This window comes from Ochlerotatus camptorhynchus, unplaced genomic scaffold (assembly GCF_037179485.1).
Source record: "Ochlerotatus camptorhynchus isolate MF236.1 unplaced genomic scaffold, CSIRO-AGI_Acam_v1.1 ptg000064l, whole genome shotgun sequence".
Classification (NCBI taxonomy): Eukaryota; Metazoa; Arthropoda; class Insecta; order Diptera; family Culicidae; genus Ochlerotatus; species Ochlerotatus camptorhynchus.
In genome coordinates, this window is record NW_027040554.1 from 3,108,744 (window position 1) to 3,130,327 (window position 21,584).

Below are 21,584 nucleotides of genomic sequence, written 5' to 3' on the forward strand. Positions count from 1 at the left end.
TGACCTCTTGTGAATTATACCATAGAGGTAACTCTAAGACCAGAAGGTCCCGAAGAGACGTGCTCAACTTTTTGGCTCAGCTCTGGTACTATCTTCGGTCCCAAGCTAATCGATGCACCCCTCGAAACATAGAAAAATCCACGAACCCCTCATTTTATCTGTCAAACTTTCATAGCGAATCAAAACAAACATTGTGTAGTACTAGAATGGGGTACGTTAATCGATTTGCTTGGGACCAATTGGCTAGTCAAGTAGTGAGCCAATTTAAAATCGTTAGCTTCCACCCGGGACGGGACTTGACAATCCAGCTTCTCACTCTTCTTAATGTTTATGATGAATGCCCGTCGAAAATCAGTGCATGGTGTTTGACGGAGTTGACCAATGATGCTAGGATTGAAAAATGATTTTTCTATTTTAATTTTTATTTGATTCGAAGTTTCTACCGCAGATTAGCACCTTGTACATCATTTTTACTTAATACAATAAAAACAACCATAAAGCATGCCGTGGACCCTATTTTACAACAAATATAAACATTAAACAACGCCATTGACGTCAACATTGATTCCGGCATCACTACCAGCCAGAGTGATGTGATCCCTCTGTCCTTTTTATTCCACGATTGCTACTGTCAAATCGAGCAATCAGCAACTGGCTCGGATTTGACAGCAAATTGGCTCAAAATCGCTACCCGATTGTCAAGTCCCGTCCCAGGCTTCCACCGGTTGATTATACCATTCCAGGATGGATTTTGCATAGTGAAAAGAGGCCAAATCAGGCCAAAAGAGAGCTGGAGTGTCATGGCTTCTGATGAATGGTAGCAACCGCATTTCCAAACATTCTTTCTCATACACATCTTTGTTGATAGTGCCAGTAGAGATGAAACTTTTGGATTCCCGGCCCGCAACTAAATATTTTTTGGGGAATCTCAAAAGCTTCTTTGTCCGGAAACACTCGGCAACGCAGTATAAAAAGCCAAACCCGGAAGTTGTTTCAAGTCTTCGAGCACGTATGTTTCGTCGTCCATTATGATACAAGAAATTTTTCGCAAAAACTGGGTGAGAAGCTCCTTAGCACGACTTTTTGCAGTAAAATTTTGCTTATCATTACGATTGGGCACCTTTTTTCACTTTGTACGCCTTCAGCCCATGGCTCTGCTTCACTTTTTTTTACATATAAAGTTGATTTTCGAACTTTGCGAGCTGCATTACGAACTGAAAGGTTTGGAGGTTTCTTAATAATGGCTACCACCTTCTGGTCCATTTGTCGAGAGCATACTTTTCTATTTGTTTCGCTTCTAACCCGCCGATCCACAGTTAAGTCAAACGATTTGCACTCACTAAACACGGTACTCTTTTACAGTTTTAGCTCTTTGGCGAGATCACGTACCGACAACGCTGGATTTTGCTGCCGCTCGTACAAAATGCGTTTGCGTACTTGCACTTCATTCGATGCCATTTCACCAAACTGAATAGGAATGTAAACATGTTGTTTCAGTTGTTCGTGAAACATTTCAAAAACTACACTGAAAGAAAGGTGTCCGAAATTTAACGTGAACAGGCTTTTATATCAATAATGGTGCAATTTGTCAGATATATTATTTCTACATATTGTCAAGGGCCACCCACATTAGATCCGTTTGCGTTGCGTTGACGTAAATTTGACAGTAAGACAATAATGGCAACTAACGATTTCAAATTGGCTCACTACTTGACTAGCCTACACAATGTTTGTTTTGATTAGCCATGAAAGTTTGACAGATAAAATGAGGGGTTCGTGGATTTTCCTATGTTTCGAGGGGTGCATCGATTAGCTTGAGACCAAAGAGAGTACCAGAGCTGAGCCAAAAAGTTGAGCACGTTTCTTCGAAACCTTCTGGTCTTAGAGTTACCTCTATGGTACAAGTACTCTTTTTTGTTTTGAAAAATCTTGTACTTTTCTTTTGGTAAAACGGAGGTTTATGTACTCTTTTATCCGAAAACTTATGACTTTTCCATATTAGACCGACTACCTCCGACTCCATAGTCGATTGTAATTTGTTTTCATTCAAATATAAAACAAACCAAATTGGGTTGTTGAGTTTTGAAAAACATGCCCGTTTTTTACATCATCTGAAAGAGCTTCGTTTTCTGAGCACAAATATATTTTTATCGATCCCATAGACATTCATCTTCATTCATCTTGATTTGTAAACCAAGTTTTAAATTGTCAATAAATTGCATTCGATGGCATTAATATCCATTAAATCAGTGCCAACATTTCAAAGGGGCGTAATTGTTTTTGTAAACAAAGGCTTTAGCCGTCGATTTCTCGCAACTAAAAGCTTGCCCCTCCAAATAAACAACGCTAGGTGGCAGAGGAAACATTCCTTTACCTGTTGGTGTCATTATTCTTCTTGAGTGAGCTTTTATTCGCGAGAAATCAACGGGTAAAGCAATTGTTTACAAATGCAATTACGCCCCTTTGAAATGTTGGCACTGAAATGACAGTTTGCTCTATATCTTGGATTTAGGTTCCATTTTTAATGTAGATCATACAAAAACATCAATACCCCTAAACAACCCCATTTTTTTATCTAGTTCGTTTATTTGTAAGGTTCAATCTAACTGAACAACCACATTGGGCGATTACTATTTGCTATTATTTTATATGTATATGGTAGAATATAATCAAATTCATACTACTCATGTTTTGAGTGTATCGAAATATTACGCTTTTCAATCAAGCTATTTGATAAGCCCCTCGTTTGACAGTTTGATGTCAGCTGTGACTGACGTTCAAGGTAACGTTTAACGAATTTCGAGATAGCTGCTCAGCCACTGTCAGGCTACTGAGGCTGTGAACCATTTGCCGAGTTAAATTTAACTCGTGGTTAAAAGTGACATTTCGAAAGTTATTCTCTATGTTCGAAAATCCCTGTGCTGTCGATCGACCAGTTTTCGAGAAGAATTTAGCCAAGGTTGTCAAAATTTAACTTCTTGTCTGTCCGAAGTAACCACACTCGCATAGCAGGGTTAATCGATAACTTTCCATCTGTCAAATTTTAACCAAAAGATAAAATAATACACCAAATGGTTCAGAGCCTGAGAATGTGCAAGCCACTCCAAGCATAAACAAAAGTTTTGAATGTGTCCGAACAATTTGGTATCTTCTCGGCAGCATAATTTTAACTATTGATATCATACACGTATAGTTGTAATTGTTTTGGTAAGTTGCAAGATTATAATCCCACCCGAGCTTTATTATTTCTATAGTAAATCTTTCTCAGTCATCATGCCTCGCCGAAGAACCAAGTTTTCGGAAAGTTTGCAGAAAGAGTTTCCGCAATTAGAGCAACCGTAACGGTCGTTGTCATTTGCGCGACTATTTTAACAGCGCACAGCGCTCTCATTTTAGTTTAGTCACTCTTCTCCACACCGGTCGCTGCTATCGCGGTTATCAATTTACTCGCCGTAGTCCGTACCGGTAGTGAGCATTTTGACAATTCTACGAATAGCAACCTTTCTCCCGCGCTGCTATCGCGCTGCTAAATTTGGTAACGCGCTTGTCACCGAGAAGCCGGCTGCTATTTTATGTCGTTTTCGTTTTTGCGGTGTAGCACTGGTGAAGTGTAAGCAGGAATAGTGCGAGTCTTTGACAGCTCAACATCATTTGTTTGTAAACAAAGGTGCATTCTATATCTACACCCTAAAATATTTCGGTGTACGGCAGTGTAGCACCGGTGTAGCTACACCGCAAAAACGAAAACGACCAGCGCTGCCATTTATACAGATTTATCTGTATTATACAGATTTTTTAATCTTAATACAGACCCGATACAGAATACAGATTTATCACAGATTTTTAAATTACAATACAGATTTATACAGATTTTTATAAAATTCAAAATTTATAAAAACAAAATAACTTTTTTGATTGTATGGGGATTTACAGTATTAATTGAATATTTCCAATATAAGCATGTATGTTAAATACAAGAAAAGTGCCCGAGCACATTAAAATGGTACAAATACAAGTACTCGTAAACATTTTACTTGCATTGAAAATGTATTTCGTAAGAAATTGCGGATTTTCTGATATTCTCCATACTGCAAAAATGATTTTACCAGCACTGGCGGGGCGACATCTCTCGACTTTTCGGTGTAACTACCACACAAATGATGTAATTAATTGTATTAATCTATATTAAAAATTTCAAATAGTAATGAACTCGTGCACTTTTTTGCATTTAAAACTGCTTATCAGGAAGATAATGAATAGAAACTAAAATCTCCATACATTTTCAAACGGCTTCATATCACTCTTATAAATAAGTACGGACGATATCACAAATGACGCAATTATATCTCGTATGGTTAGTACGATAGCCCGAATAGGTGGTTAAGCACTTTTTATGATTATTTTGTATGCACTGTATTTGTAAAACAACAAATCAGTGCCAACATTTCAAAGGGGCGTAATTGCTTTTGTAAACAATGACTTTAGCCGTCAATTTCTCGCGAATGAAATCTTACCTCTCCAAAATAACAATGCTAGCTGGTAGAGGAAACATTCCTCTACCTGCTGGTGTCATTATTTTTCATGAGTGAGCTTTTATTCGCGAAAAATCGACGGCTAAAGCCATTGTTTACAAATGCAATTACGCCCCTTTGAAATGTTGGCACTGAAATCATGATTAATTAAGAAAAAAATCGTCAATACAGAAAATACAGATTTTTTAATAGAGTGGATACAGATTTTTTATAAAACCACCTGGCAGCTCTGAAAACGACATTAGTTACTCGTATGGCAACCCCCGATACGGTAGCTGCGCTATGATCAGCGCTGCTAAAATGCGTTTAGCAGCGTACCGTTACGGTTGCTCTTAGAAACTACCAACAGTGAATCCGAAAGAAGGGGGCGTCACATCTAAATTGCAATTCTAGATGCTCAAAAAATCTCACACTAGCGAATCAATCTTCTTGCATTCATCGCATCTACTTGCATCGTGAACGATCTTTTTTTTCTTCCTTGATTGGTTTTCCGTGCTGAGCACCAATACTACCAACGCCAGGAAGGCAGCTCCCACACCTGGACCCTACCTATCGACCCATCAACTCATGAACCGGGGACCAACGGCTTTACTTCCCTTCCGAAGGAAGGCGTGATCAGAGATGTTATGCCTCAGAACATCCCGGCGGCGCCGACTGGGATTGAACCCAGGCCTGCTGGGGTGAGAGGTAATCACGCTTACATTTTGCATCATCTGTTTGAAGGAAATCTTCAGAATCGTGCGCGCAGCTATCCACAGCAAAACAAAATCTTTTCTGCATCGTAGATAGAGTCACCCCGAATCCGAAGTGCTATGTGAAATTTGTTAGAAAACAATTTCTGTCGCGAATAAAAGAAGAGCTGATCTGGTCCAGCATTTGGGATCACATAAACATCAAGCTTGTGTGAGAGCGGCTGGATCGTCTCAAAAGCTTACACAAATTACAGCTACCTGAGCTGTGATTGCGGCAACTAACTTGTGAAGAAAGTATTTCTGGATTCAATCATTGCTGTGAAGTTTGCTTGTACAAGGACCAAAACTGAACCGTTTTGGCACCACATTCAGTCAACATGTGTTTGGAGGAATTTCGATCAAAGTCTGCGCCATCCATCGGAGTCAGCACATATGGATCTACTAAAATGTTCCCGGTACTGATGCAGTTTTTAAACCCCGAAAACGTATAAGATTGAAAGTGCTCTCTTTCGAATATCTGGAGAACGAGACTGCGTTGAGAATAACTCATTTACTGACAACTCCGTTAAAAAAGTATGATCTTGTGGACAATTGCATCGCGCTTTCAGGAGATAGCTATAACACAACTCTCAACTGCGCGATCTGATTGGTATTGGATGTCCAGCACACTTACTTTATAATACGGCCAAACATGGGTTCGATCGGGTGGGCATCGATATTGAAGCTCTAGTTTTGAAAAGTTACGGAGATTCGATCTATACATTTGTTGAAATAGAATTTAAATCTGTCCTCAAATATTCCAAAACTAGATGCCTACTGTGGAGCGTATTTTGCATTTGTACAATGCTCTTACAAATTGCTTCTGCTCTATCAACAGCCTACCGAAACTACTTGAAAACTTTTTCATGGAAGATGTAAACGCAGCTTAATAGTGATTTGTTCATTTGTTAAAGTCAAGAAAATTCTTCGAGACAACCTTGATCCAGTACAGACGCAGAAGATGAAAGAAGCCTTTACTCAGGTGTCTGGACTGGACACTGCTCTGAGTTGAAAGTTTTTCTAGGGGATGAGTACTTAAGGGGGTTAGATTTTAATAAGTCTTTAGTGGGAATGATACTGATGAAAACTGCATATTTTAGTCGAAATACGTATCTGTCATAGATACCAAAATTAATTGAATGGAATTAAAAGGAAGACACAGCTTACATATGTGCTGGTTCAGTACTGCTGCCAGGTCAACCAACCAGCTCGAATTTCAGTTGCTACCGGAATCAATATGATGCTAGATGCTGAAACCTGTTTACATTATGCTCACTACTGGCACTAAGACCATAGAGGTAACTCTAAGACTAGAAGGTCCCGAAATAACGTGCTCAACTTTTTGGCTCAGCTCTGGTACTCTCTTCGGTCCCAAGCTAATAGATCCACCCCTCGAAACATAGGAAAAAACCAATAACCCCTCATTTTATCTGTCAAACTTTCATAGCGAATCAAAACAAACATTGCGTAGTACTAGAATTTCGACTAGAATGGGGTACGTTAATCGTTTGCTTGGGACCAATAGGCTAGTCAAGTAGTGAACCAATTTTAAATCGTTAGTTTCGTATTGATTTTTGCTACGACCGTGCCTGTATCATGGCGGTTATATGAGAAAACGGGACGATTTAGGAAAATCTTCGAAACCGTCTTCTAAATCTGGCAACGATTATCCTCCTCATTGAAAGGTTTCCTCTTGATGCACGCAGCATTTGCCTGAACGTTAAGTGGGATACCAACTCCACTGTGCGGGGTAGCTTTTTCACTTCAAATTCCGGAATACAACAGTACCTGTCCCGACGGCAGCTTGTGTACCCCAAAGTTCAGCCATTGGACTTCACTCAGTCCCAGGATTTTGAACTTCATTGGTTACCCTACTGGGCTAAGGCTAAAGGATTCCATTTCATTTGTAATATTAGAAATTGGTAATTTCCCAACTAACAATTTTCACAATGTAAACGCTTTACTCATTTCATTTATACAGCCTCAAGCTGTATTCAAACGTTATACGATATGAGGAAACCTTTACTCAACTTCTACGCAAGCAAATCTGGCGAACTTAGTCAGCTACTTATGGCTGTTGGAACGGTCGGGAGAAGCTCTTATTGCATATCCATTAGCGCTTCTATACAGCTGTTATCCTGCTGTTTAGTTGTGTGTCAACTTGAAAGGTGCCTATTCAACCTTTTCCCGGTTATCCAATAATCACTACACAGCTTCCTCTTGAAGCCGGGTTAAATACTGTTTACGCTTTTTTATGAAGGAATTTATTGAGTTTATTTTGCTGTGAATCAAATTAATCGAAATTAGTTACAAATCATCACCAAATTATTTACCCTGCACGCGAACCTGGAATCGAACTCGAGACGACCTCATTGACAAACCTTGACACTAACAACTTCGCTACGCCAACCCTTTGAACTTATGTAAACAAATCAACATTCCCTTCTCCAACAAAATCGCTGAATAGAGGCTTTATAATAGTGCACACGAATCACTTTTCTCGACCAGTTATAAAAGAGCAGAGTAAAAGCTGTAAAACTGCACACGTCTAAAAATAAACCTAGTTGATTGTGAAAATGTTTCCAAAGTTGCTCTAACACAGTTTATAAGCTGAGTACAGGTTGTTTAGTTGTTGAAAAAGCACTTTTGATGTTTATGTTATTCAGCAAGAGTGGTTGGTTGTGAAGAAGCCATCACATGAGTAATACATTCACTTTGTTAGCTTTGTTTTGCAGCTACAAGTTGAAAGTTGATTAGTGTGTGTATAGAAGTGACATTAGCGTTTATTGGCTGATGTTATTCAGTGCGACTGACAAATTGAATAATGGTTGTGAGAAAGTTGAATAAACGCTATCCAAAACTATTTTGCTAGCTTTTGCTTGTAGCTGTATCTGCAGCTTCTTTTCAGCTACTTTACAGCACAACGCTGGAAAAGTTGGCTTACAAAGCTGAAAATGTTAGTTGGGTTATTCTTGAAGTCAATTGAATACCAAAAACTATCAGACTTCGTTACTTAAAAAAAACTTTAGAAAATGTTGGATCCGACCCGATGATTTTGTTGGTGTTAGATTAGTTGAGGATTTAACACTGCTTAGTCAAGTAGGCTGATTGAAACATTTGAAAGACTATCTTATTTCTTGTTCAGATATTCTTCACTGCATGCAGCGTAATTATTTACGTTTTTTTTTAAACTCAGGTAATCATGACAGATTCTGACGCAGTAGGTCTTTTTTTTTCATTCGCGTTGTTTTCAAAGATCAAAATGTCTTGATTACCTGAGATTAGTCAATGATGTAAATATTTACACGTCATGCATTGAAGAATTATACAATGCTATCGTGTTGACATTTTTCTCGTCAATAATTATGACAAAATGGGGTCTCCTGTATTTAAGGCATTAGCTATAAAGTAGGAAAACTAAGTTAGTTAATCAGAAAATCTGTTCAAAGCACAGAAAATCTGTGATTCAAAATAGACGATAAAAGTGGAAGTGCAACCGGTTGATTTAGACCGTACTGTAGATGCACATTCAAGGGACAAACAGGATTATTCCAACAGATACAAATGGAAAGAGATAGTGGTAGGTAGAACAAAATATAGAAGGAAGTATGTTCTCAATTGTTCAAGAAATAGTGTTATTGGGCTACAATGTTTCATTAATTTTTATTAGAAATCAAAATCAATTTTCAGAAAGCAGAACAAACAGCAATCTATCTAACGATAAGGTTGTTTCAAAATAATATTTTATATTTGAGGGGTTGCCTACAAACTGCTTAAAAACGGCTCATTCACGAGTGGTATAAGGTATATCCATTATTCTCACTTTAATATTAGTAAACTTCCATAGTCACAAAATCAAAATCAAAAATTATCGATGAAGATTGATACACAATGAAATGTTTGCAGATTAATAGATATGAAGCATTTTATTAAAGATTTAAAAGTGTAAACACAAATATTTAAGGGTCTTTAATTGAAAAAAAAACAAGACTTTTCTCATGTGAGAAAATATCATCTCCCTTTGAATGTCTAGTTTTGAAACCATCGCTCACTTGTGTTCCACACGTAGTTTAGGGACAGCCACTTATGTGTTTGCATATGAAACTTACAACTTAAGGGTTGTTCATAAAATATTTAATTTATTTTCTGAAGGGGAGTAAGGGATCCTGTAGCTTGTGTCAGCTTGTGTATTGACAACTTTTGACGTCACTTTTGCGCTGCCTCTTATTTAAGTTAATTAAAGCATAGTTTTGATTGATTAAAAAAAACTTCGATTCTGCTTCAAAAACTAGCTTCTTACAGATTTTATTTTATTATTTTAGGATGCTAATGCTACTTAGTTTGAAACACTTCATAACTATCATTAACCATCCACTTGTTTAAATATTTTACGTAATACCCCGTACAGACTATGTCTAATATCATGCAATATAGGCTGTCTTGCAATGAGCACTCATGCATCTAGTTTTCACTGAATATCCTATGTATGAGTGCTCATTGCAAGAAAGCCTATAATACATGATATAAGGCATAGTCTGTATGGGGTATAAGCCTGCTCTCATTACTGCCTTTTTATTCATACTATGTAATTGACAAAGTCTTCCTAGACGAATAATTCAAAATGTCCTATCTGCTTTGATCGATTCTCTTCGTCGACTTTCTCTTTAGTTAATAACTCAGCTGCAACGAAAGCTATTGTATTTGATGGTCTGGGTGCTAGATGAGAATATCCTTTATCAAAATATGTTGCAAAAATAGTGTGAAATCTGTTTGTATAGCCGTTAGACTGATGCAAAATTTGAAATTTTCGCTCCACAGTGCTCAAACGGTTTCAAATCAGGTGCTGATTAGCCTCCCAAAATCTAAACTCATTTGGTATGACTGACTTTGCACAAACCATTCAAAGTTTATATGGAAATTACTATGCATACTTATTTTTTTTTCTACCGAGCTTGGCTGTGCGAATCTCGGCAAAAATAAGTGACATTTGATTGCTGAGTTTCGGATAATGCTTAGCTGAATCTCAGCAAACAAATTAAATGTTTGCTGAGATCTCAGTAAAACTTTTTTTGTCGAGATTTGCACAGCCGAGCTCGGTAGAAAATACTAAGTGTGTGGGAAAACCAAACTTGCTCATTGTCTTCTACCCATTTTCCATATTGTTTTTTAGAAAATTTCTAAAACTATTCTTACGGAAAATTATCTAAGCTACAACTTTGCTGCATATCGTTTTTCAGCCAAATGTCAAATTAAATTGTTATTAATTGTTGAAGAGATTGATAATATTACGGCATGATCAAGCAGCTGTTCTGTGGGCAACACTGTATTCTGCAGTGTGACATAGTAGCCATGATATTTGTGCTCTATTCTTCGCACCAGAAACACCAATGTTGCCTGCTGAACAGTTGAATGAGCATAGTCATAAGACATCAGTGACTAGAATCATTATTAATTTTTGTTCCTTACATTTGATTGAAAAGTAGTTTTCAACAAAGTTGTAACTAAACTAAAATTGCTATAATTTTTAAAAGCATAGTGATGTGGTGAATTGTTTGATAGATATGAACAAAAACATAAGTTTTCCCAAAGTAATTCCCATATAAACTTGAAAGGGTTTGTGCCAAGTAAGTTTCTTACTAAAGCAGTTCAAATTTTGGGAGGCTAGCAGGACTCAATTTGGAACCGTTTAAGCACTATGGAGCGAAAATTTCAAATTTTGCATCAGTCTAATAGCCGTGGTTATAAAAATAGAAAGTCGATTAAGAGAACCGATCATAGCAAATAGGACCTTTTGAAATGTTCATCAAGATGTTCGAATAAATTTATGCTTAATTTTGTTAAGAACTTCAGGACTCAATTGCTCAATCGTATTTGATGGGTGTTATAATCACATATAGGTGATTTTTCCAGCAAGTTTATGCTCGTTAATTGACCTTTTAAAATTTGGAAAAATTGTGCTTCATGAAAAATGTGTCGAGTCTTTAATAATGCACTATAATTGGAAAGTAAACTGGCAAAGAGAAAATGGCAACGCTTAAATTTTATACCAATTCAATTTAACAGGAGCCATATTTTTTTCTCAGTAATTCCCATAATTTTAACAACCTCCACCATTGCTTCACGTCCAAAGATCGTCTTGCCACGCCTCGGAGCGTAACAATATTTGCACTTCACACGCGAGCAAAACCAATTAACGTTCAATCTCGTACCACGCTTTTTTGCCTCTCGGTCTCACCTGATCAGCAGCAACAGTTCCAATGCACAGTAGAGGGTCCTTGAAGTACGAGCAGACCTGTTCGAAAAGGAAAATGGAAGCCGAAATCAAATTCAAGACACATTTGCCTAAACGATGTATGTAATAGCTTTGCACCGAGCCAGTGTTCAATCGATCCAATTTTCTTAATACAGTGATCCTATTTTGACTTGATTCGGCTATCTTTTTTTTCATTCTTACCTTACGGGGCACTTGTCGATGTCTTCTTTGCACCTGACAGCAAAGTCCTCTGTTGAGATAGAAGTAGAAGAAAGAAAAAAAAACATTTAGGTAGAACGTGAGTAGGAAGGTACATTGAATTACTGTCACAGCCTATACACATATTCAAAGTGCGTTCTAACGAAACAGCGCAATTGATTAAGGTGAAGTGACCTAGTGAGTAAATACAAATTTTAAAAACGGTTTTCTCTAAGACATCAGTTCAAATTGGAAAAAAAGCTCTCGTCGCTGTTTTTCCTTTGATTATTTCGCACAAAACGACAAGAGCATTTTCCAATCTGTCTGATGTCTCAAAGCAAGCAATTTTTGAAATTTGTATTTACTCACTGGATCACATTCGCCTTAATGTAAGTTGTCAGATTTACTCTCGTCACTACTAACAGCATGGTACCACCTTCATAGGGGCAATTTTTTGTATAAAAATGAATGGGACCCTTGGGGGTCCTTGCATATTTTTTTTTATTGCGGGGCCCCCTATAATTTGATATCAATTTTCAAATACTAGCACACATGGAATCAAAATAGTAACTTGCGACAATACTTTTTCATATAAATTTATTTTTATAAACTGATTTTTACCATACATTTAAGTTTAATAAACTGAATCTAATCACCACTCCTCATCATTGTGAATTTGTTAATAGAAGTGTTGATATCAATTTACATCAATCTTTCTTATTCAAAATCCACTATCAGTAATCAGTGATCGTTTAATCTATCTTGAGCAGTTGGTGGTCATAATTGGAATAAATATCCTGGGGATTATTTTAACATTTGGGCAAATCAATTTCCTAAAATGCATTATTGTTTAATCACAGCCTTGTTGCCCATGATTTGGACTTAAAAAATGCTTTAAAACCTTGATAAAACTTGCAATACTGCTATACAGCTACAAAAAATTTAAACAGCACTTTTCAGTATAACTTGCAAATTTTTTAGCTTGTTCGACTCTTATTCCTCTTCGATCCTTGTTTAGACCCTACACAGCAAAAAATTAATTTTAATATCACATCAAAGTGGATTTACTTCAATCGTGTCGAAAATATGGTGTTAAATTACTTGCCGAAAAGGACATTTTTTTTTTATTATGGTCACTTTAACACTTTAAAGGTCATTCGTGACTGTAGTTCATAGCAGTTCAATTTAATTTATAATATTACGCATTCCTTTTCCACTTCTTTCAAGCATGCTTGGCATACACAGTTTCGGTCACAAATTACTCATTTGCTAATAACTTTGCAAACCGTTAAGGAAACATAGTTATTTTTGAAGCAGTAGATAGAAAAGAGTTTTAGCTTGTTGTAGATACGTAAATCACAGTAAACTTCAATTCTAGTAATAAACTTATTTGTATTTGTTTTGTTTTATATCTATAAATTACTTTAAAGAAAAACAAAGTTCAATAACTGAGTGAAAAGTTATTAACAAATGAGCAGTTGGTGTGTTCAACTGTGCATGCCAAGCATGCTTTCGAGTTGCATTACATGGGAATGTCTATTATTTAAATGCGTTCCAGATTCAATTTAATTGTATATTGACTAATGATTAAAATTCGCTGAAACACATTCGGTGACATGTCCTTCGGCAAAATGACACAGCTCTGTTTTGAACAGCAATGTGCGCAGCAAAAAAATAATTTTGATATCACATAAAAGTGGATGCTGCAATCGTGTCAAAAATATGGTGCACTATTACTTGCCAAAAAGGAAAATTATCATTACTACAGTGCATGAACTGACATTACGCTGCTTTTACTGCAATTGTTTATTTTTGTGGCCATAAAAATTACATAATATGTTCGATGTGATTGGATGTTATATTAAAATGTATTTTATGCTGGGTACCTAATATCGATTTGGAAACTGCCTCTTCGATCCTTCAGATTGTTATAGTAATCTGCATGGAAGTCAATTTGGAGAAACGTTTTGCTGCCACCATGGTGCCTAAACGCAAAAGAAAAGGGTAATCTCTTGATCTCCCTTCCGATGAAATTAATTTTAACAATCAACTTGAAATGCTCACGGATGATGAGATTTAGCCATCATCCAGGCGAAATCCTATTAAATATTCCTGGCTTCATGCCGTGAAGGAAAAGGTCCCCCTTATTGTGATAACCACTTCTGATTTCCATGCTCTGCGCACGGATCTTTTGAACTTATTAAATTCACGTTTTCAATTCAAATTGGCCGTCGGGATGAATGCCGTGTATTGGATGAAACCTTGGACGGATTCAAATGTCTTCTCTCTTCCAGAGAAGAAACACAAATTTTACACTTACGACACCAAAACTGAACGTCTGTTCACGGTTGTCTTGAAAGATCTGCCCAGCGATGAATCCTTGGATCAGATCAAAGATCAATTGACACAATTACTTGGAGTTGAGCCAATCCAAGTAATCAAAATGAAAATGAAATCCCGTCTTGGCGTTTCGCGCATCTTGGTTTCTAATGATTTTTATTTAGTTCACTTCAAGTCTAGTGAACTAAACAACATTAAGGCCTTAGAAAAAGCTAGCATTATGCACCATGTCCAAGAGAAGTGGGAACACTTTAGAAAAACTGGAGGAAATTTTCAAAACCTCACCCAGTGCTGTAAGTGCCAGGGATGGGGTCACGGAAAAAAATTGCTGCCAGCCAGCTTAAAGCATGAATTGTGGTGTTTCCACTCACGACTGTCCTGTGAAGAATGATCCTAAGAAATTTAAATGTTCGAATTGTGGTGAAAACCACAAATCCAATTTTTAGGAATGTAAGACTAGCAAAGCGATCCTACAATCTCAGGTAGGAAACGCTTCACATTACTGATCAGGCAGGAATTAGCTGCTGACAATGGTCAGCGAGGAACTAATTCTGCATTCGTCCTCATAGGCAGGCATGGAAAATCATTTACTTTCATTTCAGGCATTCATTTACATCCATTTGCCTTTAACTTTTTTCGTCAACAAAATTCTGTAAAATGATGCATGATGTGATTTCTAAACGATAATAAGGACGAGCTATTTATTTTTTCATAACGTGCATATCGCCGTTATTACTAAAACGTTCCTTTAACCTGACCATAGGTTAAAAGGGACGCAAATTATTTCATTTATTGAAATGTTCGTCTTGACGGAGCCAGTGGTGGCGTTGCCATTATTGTTCATAGACGTATCAAACATAACATTCTTTCTTCATTTGAAACCAAAGTTTTTGAAACTTTGGGAGTTTCTATCGAAACAATATTTTTACAACATACGTTTATAGCTTGTCTTTTCAATGCGTAAGCCAGCAAAAGAATTTTCTCAGTGGTTAGTCATAGGCATAAATTCTTCCTTATTTTTGATTTTAATGCAAAACACCGTTCATGTAATAATGCTCAAAGTAATTCCAATGGTAATATTCTGTTTGATGATTGTTCTGCAGGTTATTACACTATTCAATATCCAAACAGCCCAACATACACTTCTTCTGCAAGAAATCCGTCAACGATTGATTTGTTCTTAACTGATTCATGTCAACTTTGTAGCCAATTGATTACTCATGCTGACTTCGGTTCTGATCACCTTCCAGTAACTTTTGAAATATCCCAAGAAATAATTTGTAATCCCAACAGCTCTGCTTTCAATTACCATAGAGCTGATTGGGAGCAATATCGAACATTTATGGAATATAACTTCGATCCAAACATTCCTTTGCAAACCAAAGATGAAATTAATTATGCTCTTGAATCTCTGACTACTTCTATAGTTGAAGCAAGAGCTGCCTCAGTACCAAAATGCAAGGTTAAATTCGATTCAATTATACTAGTCGATGATCTTCAGCTCTTGATCCGTCTTGAAAAATGTCTGGAGGAGGCAATATCAACTCGCGATTCTGCCATTAAAGTTATCTGGCGGTATTTGCAAAAACAAAATAAAAAGCGATCCTCTGCTCTGAGGAACAAAAATTTTGAAAATAATGTTTCGAATTTAGACCCGAGTTCCAAACCGTATTTTGATAAAACCACAAAAACCTATTCCAGCGCTTAAAGAAGATGGTAAAATTTTGATCACAAATTCGGAAAAAGCTCAGAAACTTGCTAAATCATTCGGGAGTTCCAATAATTTCAGTTTGGGTATTACTTGAGACGGTCTTAGATTGAGAGTCAGCTTGCTCGGGATTTTCTGAATATTTTCTCTCGGGAAAATATTTTTAATGCTTCCAAGGGGACTTATTTGGACGAAGTAAGATCTATAACTAAAAAGTTTCAAAATATGAAAGCTCGAGGTGATGAAGAAATTTTCTATATCCTCATTAAAAACTCCCAGAGAGTTTCTTGTCTTTCTTGGAAAAACTAATTAACAGATGTTTCCATTTGGCATAATTTCCTGATTAATGGAAAAATGCAAAAGTTAGTTGAATTTTGAAGCAGGATAAAAATTCAGCTGAAGCTTCTAACTCGCGTCCAATAAGTTTGCTTTCTCTTATCTGCATAAAGTACCAGTAAATAATACGAGATGAACTAGGCAACAAGCTAAAAATCTCACTAATAAAGCTTTTAAAAAACTAGTAAATAATAAATTGGCACCGAACGGGTTCGACCAAAGCTAACGCCATTGCAAATAAAAAAATTAAAATAACCCAATAAGGTTTTGTATAAAGAAATTCAAATAGTATCTAGTTTCAATAAAGGGCACAAACATTCAAGTTTGAAGTTCATTCTTTCAGTTAAAATTGGGACTTTAATGTTGATTTCATATCTCACTCCGTGATCTTGGAAGTTAATTAGTCCGAGGTATCGAAAAAATATAAATAAATGCTTTATAATTTTCTTTCTTCATCAAACATCAGTATCTGGACATAAGAAATCCGGTAGGTATCTTTGAAATCTGAAGAAAATTAAATTATATTCTGATTTTCCATGATTCTTCTATAACTGAGATTCAAGATTTTTCGAAGTTTAAAAGAAAATCTTAATTTTGTAGTTGTTCTTATCTCGAAGAATTTTCCTCTCGAAAAATGATGTAAGTCTCATAATCTAGGTAAGTTTCCAAAGATTTTTAATCTTTTGTCTGTATCTTGGGGTCAATATTACTCCAGGATATGTTTGCAATCTTGATGATTCATCAAAACGATTTTTTCTCTGACATTTTTCCATGCTTAAGTCTTCTTGATATGCATTCCTCTTGGTTGAGACATATTTCGAATTTTATTTAACACCCATTTTGAAGGGATGTCGCAATGAAGTTAAGCTTTATTTTAGAGGTACAGTTAAAGGGTTAATGATGATTTTATGTTGAAGACCGGGAGCTTCAAAGCTGGGCTATGAGTTAGAAACCTTTGGTTATTTTATATTTTAGTAAAACAAAAAAAAAAAAAATGGTCTAATATTTGTCAGGTTTTCTTGTAGTATAATTAGGCGGGAACAAATCACAAGTTTTTCTTTTGTCACTCGATGCTCGCACCAGTCGAGGGAAGGGTGGATACAAAATACGTAATAGTTCTGATAAAAAAAACATTCTGTTTTCGATAGTTCCTCTTTATTCAAATATAACATCTCAGAACAGAAAACCCAAATTGATATGAAATTACCTACTTTGTGAATTTAAACCCAGTTTTCCCAAAAATTGTGCGTGCTTCACAAATTCTAACTAGACGTATGGATTCAGGAAGATCTATTCAACAATATTCAAGCCTTCAAAAGAAGGAGCCAAAACCCATCTTGGCTGAAAATTAAAACCAAATTTTAACTAAAATACGTACTGGCTTTGTGTGAGTAAAAAATAATCATGACGTATAAATTCAGTAAGGTCTGTTCTATAAAATCCAAGCATAAATTTCAAAGGAAGTTATCAAAATCCAACTTACCAGAAAAGGAAACCCAAACAAATTGTTATGAAGATACGTATGGATTCAGCAATTTGTTTTTTTCTAAATCCACGCATATTTTTCAAAGGAAGGAGCCGAAATTCAACTAGGATGAACAGGAAACCCAAATTTCTATGAAAATACGTACTTTTAGAAATTTAAACCCAGTTTTCTAAAAAGTTGTACATGCTCCAAAAATGTATCATCACGTATGTATTCAGCAAGGTCCATTCTATAAAATTCAAGTCTAGCGGATCCAAAATTCAACTTGGCAGAACAGAAAATCAAAGTTTCTATGAAAATACGTACTTATGTGAATTTAAACTCGGTTTTCTCAAAAATTGAGAAATTCAACCTTCACGTGTGGATTCAGCAAATTATATTCTACATAATACAAGCCCAATTTTGAAACTTACGAGCCAAAATTCAGTTCGGTAAAACAGAAAAATCAAATGTCTATGAGAATACCTACTTTTGTGAATAACCAGGTTTGTCCGTCACGTATGGATTCAGCAATTTCCATTCTTTTAAATCCAAGCACAAACTCCAACCGAAATTCAACCTGTTGGATCACTTCAGGAAAGCCTTGACGACTTTAAAAAGGATTGAATAACATAACAGGAAAGTTTAGGCTCAGTTAGTAAAATGTTGATGACTTATTCGAAAGTTTGAGCTCACTTCAAAAAAGTTCGGACTCAGTTTTGAATCTGCTTTTAAAAGTGTCACCTCAATTAGGAATATCTTGAATCTTCACTTCTAAAAAATTAAACCAATTTTGAAAAAAAAAAAATCATTGAAAAGCAAAGAATCATTAAGTAGCATTGCAGTAGATTTGTAAGTTAAGAAATTTAGATCGAATGGTAAAATCAGGTTACTACGGTGGGCTGGGCACATCGTAATAATATCGGATAACGACCCAATGAAAATTGGTCTTGGTAGCGACCCAACTGATATCCACAAGACGAAGATGTGCGCAGCGAACAATGGGGATCGATCAGATTGAAGGCGGCTTACCTAGTGAGTTCCCTAATAAAAAATACCATAAACGAACAATAACCCAAATAGTCGAACTTTTCCACAAATGGTTTGGATGATACCCCAAACACGTCGTTAAGCAAAATAACCATAACAAATTTATTAGTGTTGCCAAACAAGATTAGGAATGATGTTCGATGAAATCCGTTTTCAAAAACTGAAACCGGCTGATCCGATTTCAAGGACCTGGCATGCCGTTCTGGTCTAGTATCAATGTATGTAAAAATTCTGTAAAAAACAAGGTGATTTTCTTCAACATAATAAAATCTAGCAAAGCGCCCAAATGAATTAGCGATACTCGAGAACAAAGGAACGATCCTGTTCTTTTCATCGTCTGATCTGTTTCCTAGACAAGTGTGTCGGTGAAAAGCCAATTCGGAACAGCTCCAGGAGTCCGTGATGTTCCGTGATATTGCCAAACGACGCTTTCCGAACGTGAATATTGTTCTACCCGACTTGGTTACAAATAAAACTTTGTAAACAACAACTCAACAAAAATCAATCACTATTGAATCTACACTTCGACCCAGTGCTTAAATTATGGCAATAAAGGAACGAGCGAGGGAGAGCATGAAAAATAAATGTACACTGAATCTTTCTATTTCCCCCTTTGTGATATTCCAAATTTCTGAAGGAGGGTTGACAAAAGAAAAACTTGAGATTTGTTCCGACCTTTTTAAAATATTTTTGTTCGATTATTTAATTTGTTTATTTCTACAGGCTGAATCAAATAAGCAATAACAAATCTTCAAATTATGATAATTGATCAAATTTCGCGATCTTTCATTTATATTTGAATTCGAAGAATTTATACTTACAATCTATATCAGAGATATCTATTTTTAATTATAAAATCTTGAAAACATATGGGTTTGGGATCTCTGTTCCGTCATACCGATAGATTTTGCAACGCACCACAGATGATGACAGATGCAGTGAAGAAATGTATAACACTGAACTAAATTTACAGTAATTTTTCTTTTGCTCTTTTTTTTTAACTTCCGTTTTTGATTTCCTTCGTACACATCTCTTTGTACTTTTCTAAAATCATCCAGAATAAACAAAACGTTCAAGTACAGTCCACGCGTTTTTACTACGTCTCGACATTTTTGGTCCTTCGAGCCGGATGAACCAGCGACCTATGGATACTACTACTGCGATGAAAGTTTCTCCAATGAAGGTGTCATCTCTAGCGGCATCGGTGGATATCCGATGCAAGTTTTGTGATGAGTCTCATGCGAATCATCAGTGCAGTGAGTTCTTGAAGCTGGGTCCGAACGAGCGTTTTGAGAAAGCAAAGCAAGCGAAAGTTTGCTACAATTGTTTGAGGAAAGGGCATAACACATCGCGATGCTCTTCTGCTATGTCGTGCAAAGTCTGTAAAAAGCGGCATCATACTACGCTACACATGAATGTAGCTACTTCGACGTGTGTTTTGAATCCGCAGACGTCTACTCCAGTGCAGAACCCACCTCAGGATACCAACGCAAGTGATTCCACATCGAATGTTAAAGCCAGCAATTCTTCGACGTCCACAATCAGTGCATCTTATGTTACTCATCATCAGCGAGCGCTACTGTGTACGGCAATTGTGTATATTGTTGGCAATGGTGAAGTGGAATCTACTCACAGAAAAGCTAGCGGGTTTGCTGCAAGTCAAACGACAGTCGGTGGATGTCAAAGTTATTGGTGTTGATGGTGCTACTACGAGGGTTACTACGATGGTCAACGTCACCATTCAAGCAAGAGGCAGTGGTTATGCGAGTGAAGTTGAGTGTCTGGTGATAAACAGGATCACTGGAACTATCCCATCGAGCTGCATCGACATTTCTACCTGGCCGATACCACCTGGTCTGCATTTGGCAGATCCGGGATTTAATCGCCCTCAGCGAGTGGATATGCTCATAGGCATTGGACACTTCTTCGGTCTCCTGAAATCAGGTAATGTCAAGCTTGCTGAAAATTTACCGTTCTTACAAGACACTGTGTTCGGATGGGTGGTCGGAGGACTCGTTGATTCTACAGCCTGGAACTACAAGATGGTCAGTTGCAATGTGGCGTGTCAAGAACCAAACTTGGACAAGCTGATTGAGAAGTTTTGGGAATCTGAGGAAGTTTCTACAAATACGAAAATGTCGCCGGAAGAGGTGGCATGTGAGGACTACTATATGCAAACTACTACGAGGGACTCGAGCGGACGATATACTGTGAAGCTACCATTTCGAAGCAATGTGAATCAACTAGGTGACTCGATGCATCACGCTCTGCAACGGTTCACCTACCTCGAGAAGAAATTGAGCAGAGATGCGGAACTCAAGAAAGCGTATTGTGAATTTGTGGAAGAGTACATTCGACTTGGTCATTGCCGAGTTCTGAACGAAACGGAAGACACATCGGACGGTTACTTTCTACCGCATCATGCTATACTGAAACCATCGTCATCTACCACGAAGTTACGCACTGTATTTGATGCATCTGCGAAGTCTACTTCTGGTCTATCCCTCAACGACACGCTTATGGTGGGACCGACCATTCAAGATCCTCTCGTTGATATATGCGTACGGTTTCGAATCTATCCCGTCGTTTTTACTGGAGATGTTTCGAAAATGTTCAGGATGATTGCAGTGAGCCTTGAGCATACCAAGTTCCTGCGTGTTTTCTGGAGATCCAACCCTTCCGCTCCGTTGATGATTCTCGAGCTAACTACAGTAACGTACGGGACGGCGTCAGCACCATACTTGGCCACTCGAACATTGAAACAGTTAGTACAGGACGAAGGACACGCATTTCCAAGGGCAGCCAATACTGGAGAACGATTTTTACATCGACGATGTGTTGTCAGGAGCCGATAGTTTGGAAGAAGCTACGGAGGTACGTACAGAATTAGTGGAGCTGCTACGAAAGGGAGGTTTTGAACTACACAAGTGGTGCTCGAATTCTCCAGAATTACTAGCATCAATCCCAGAGG

At 37.1% G+C, this 21,584-nt stretch overlaps 1 protein-coding gene across 3 annotated transcripts in view; it reads right to left on the reverse strand.

Annotated features, from left to right (window-relative positions):
- spab (space blanket) overlaps window positions 1–21,584 on the reverse strand; it is a 136,836-nt gene that overhangs the window by 3,356 nt on the left and 111,896 nt on the right. For all 3 annotated transcript variants that reach the window (XM_065216603.1, XM_065216604.1, XM_065216605.1), the window contains exons 5-6: window positions 11,718–11,766; window positions 11,499–11,555 (exon numbers count right to left, since the gene is read on the reverse strand). In XM_065216603.1, the coding sequence (XP_065072675.1) occupies window positions 11,499–11,555; window positions 11,718–11,766 (106 nt within the window). The remainder of the gene's footprint in view (window positions 1–11,498; window positions 11,556–11,717; window positions 11,767–21,584) is intronic.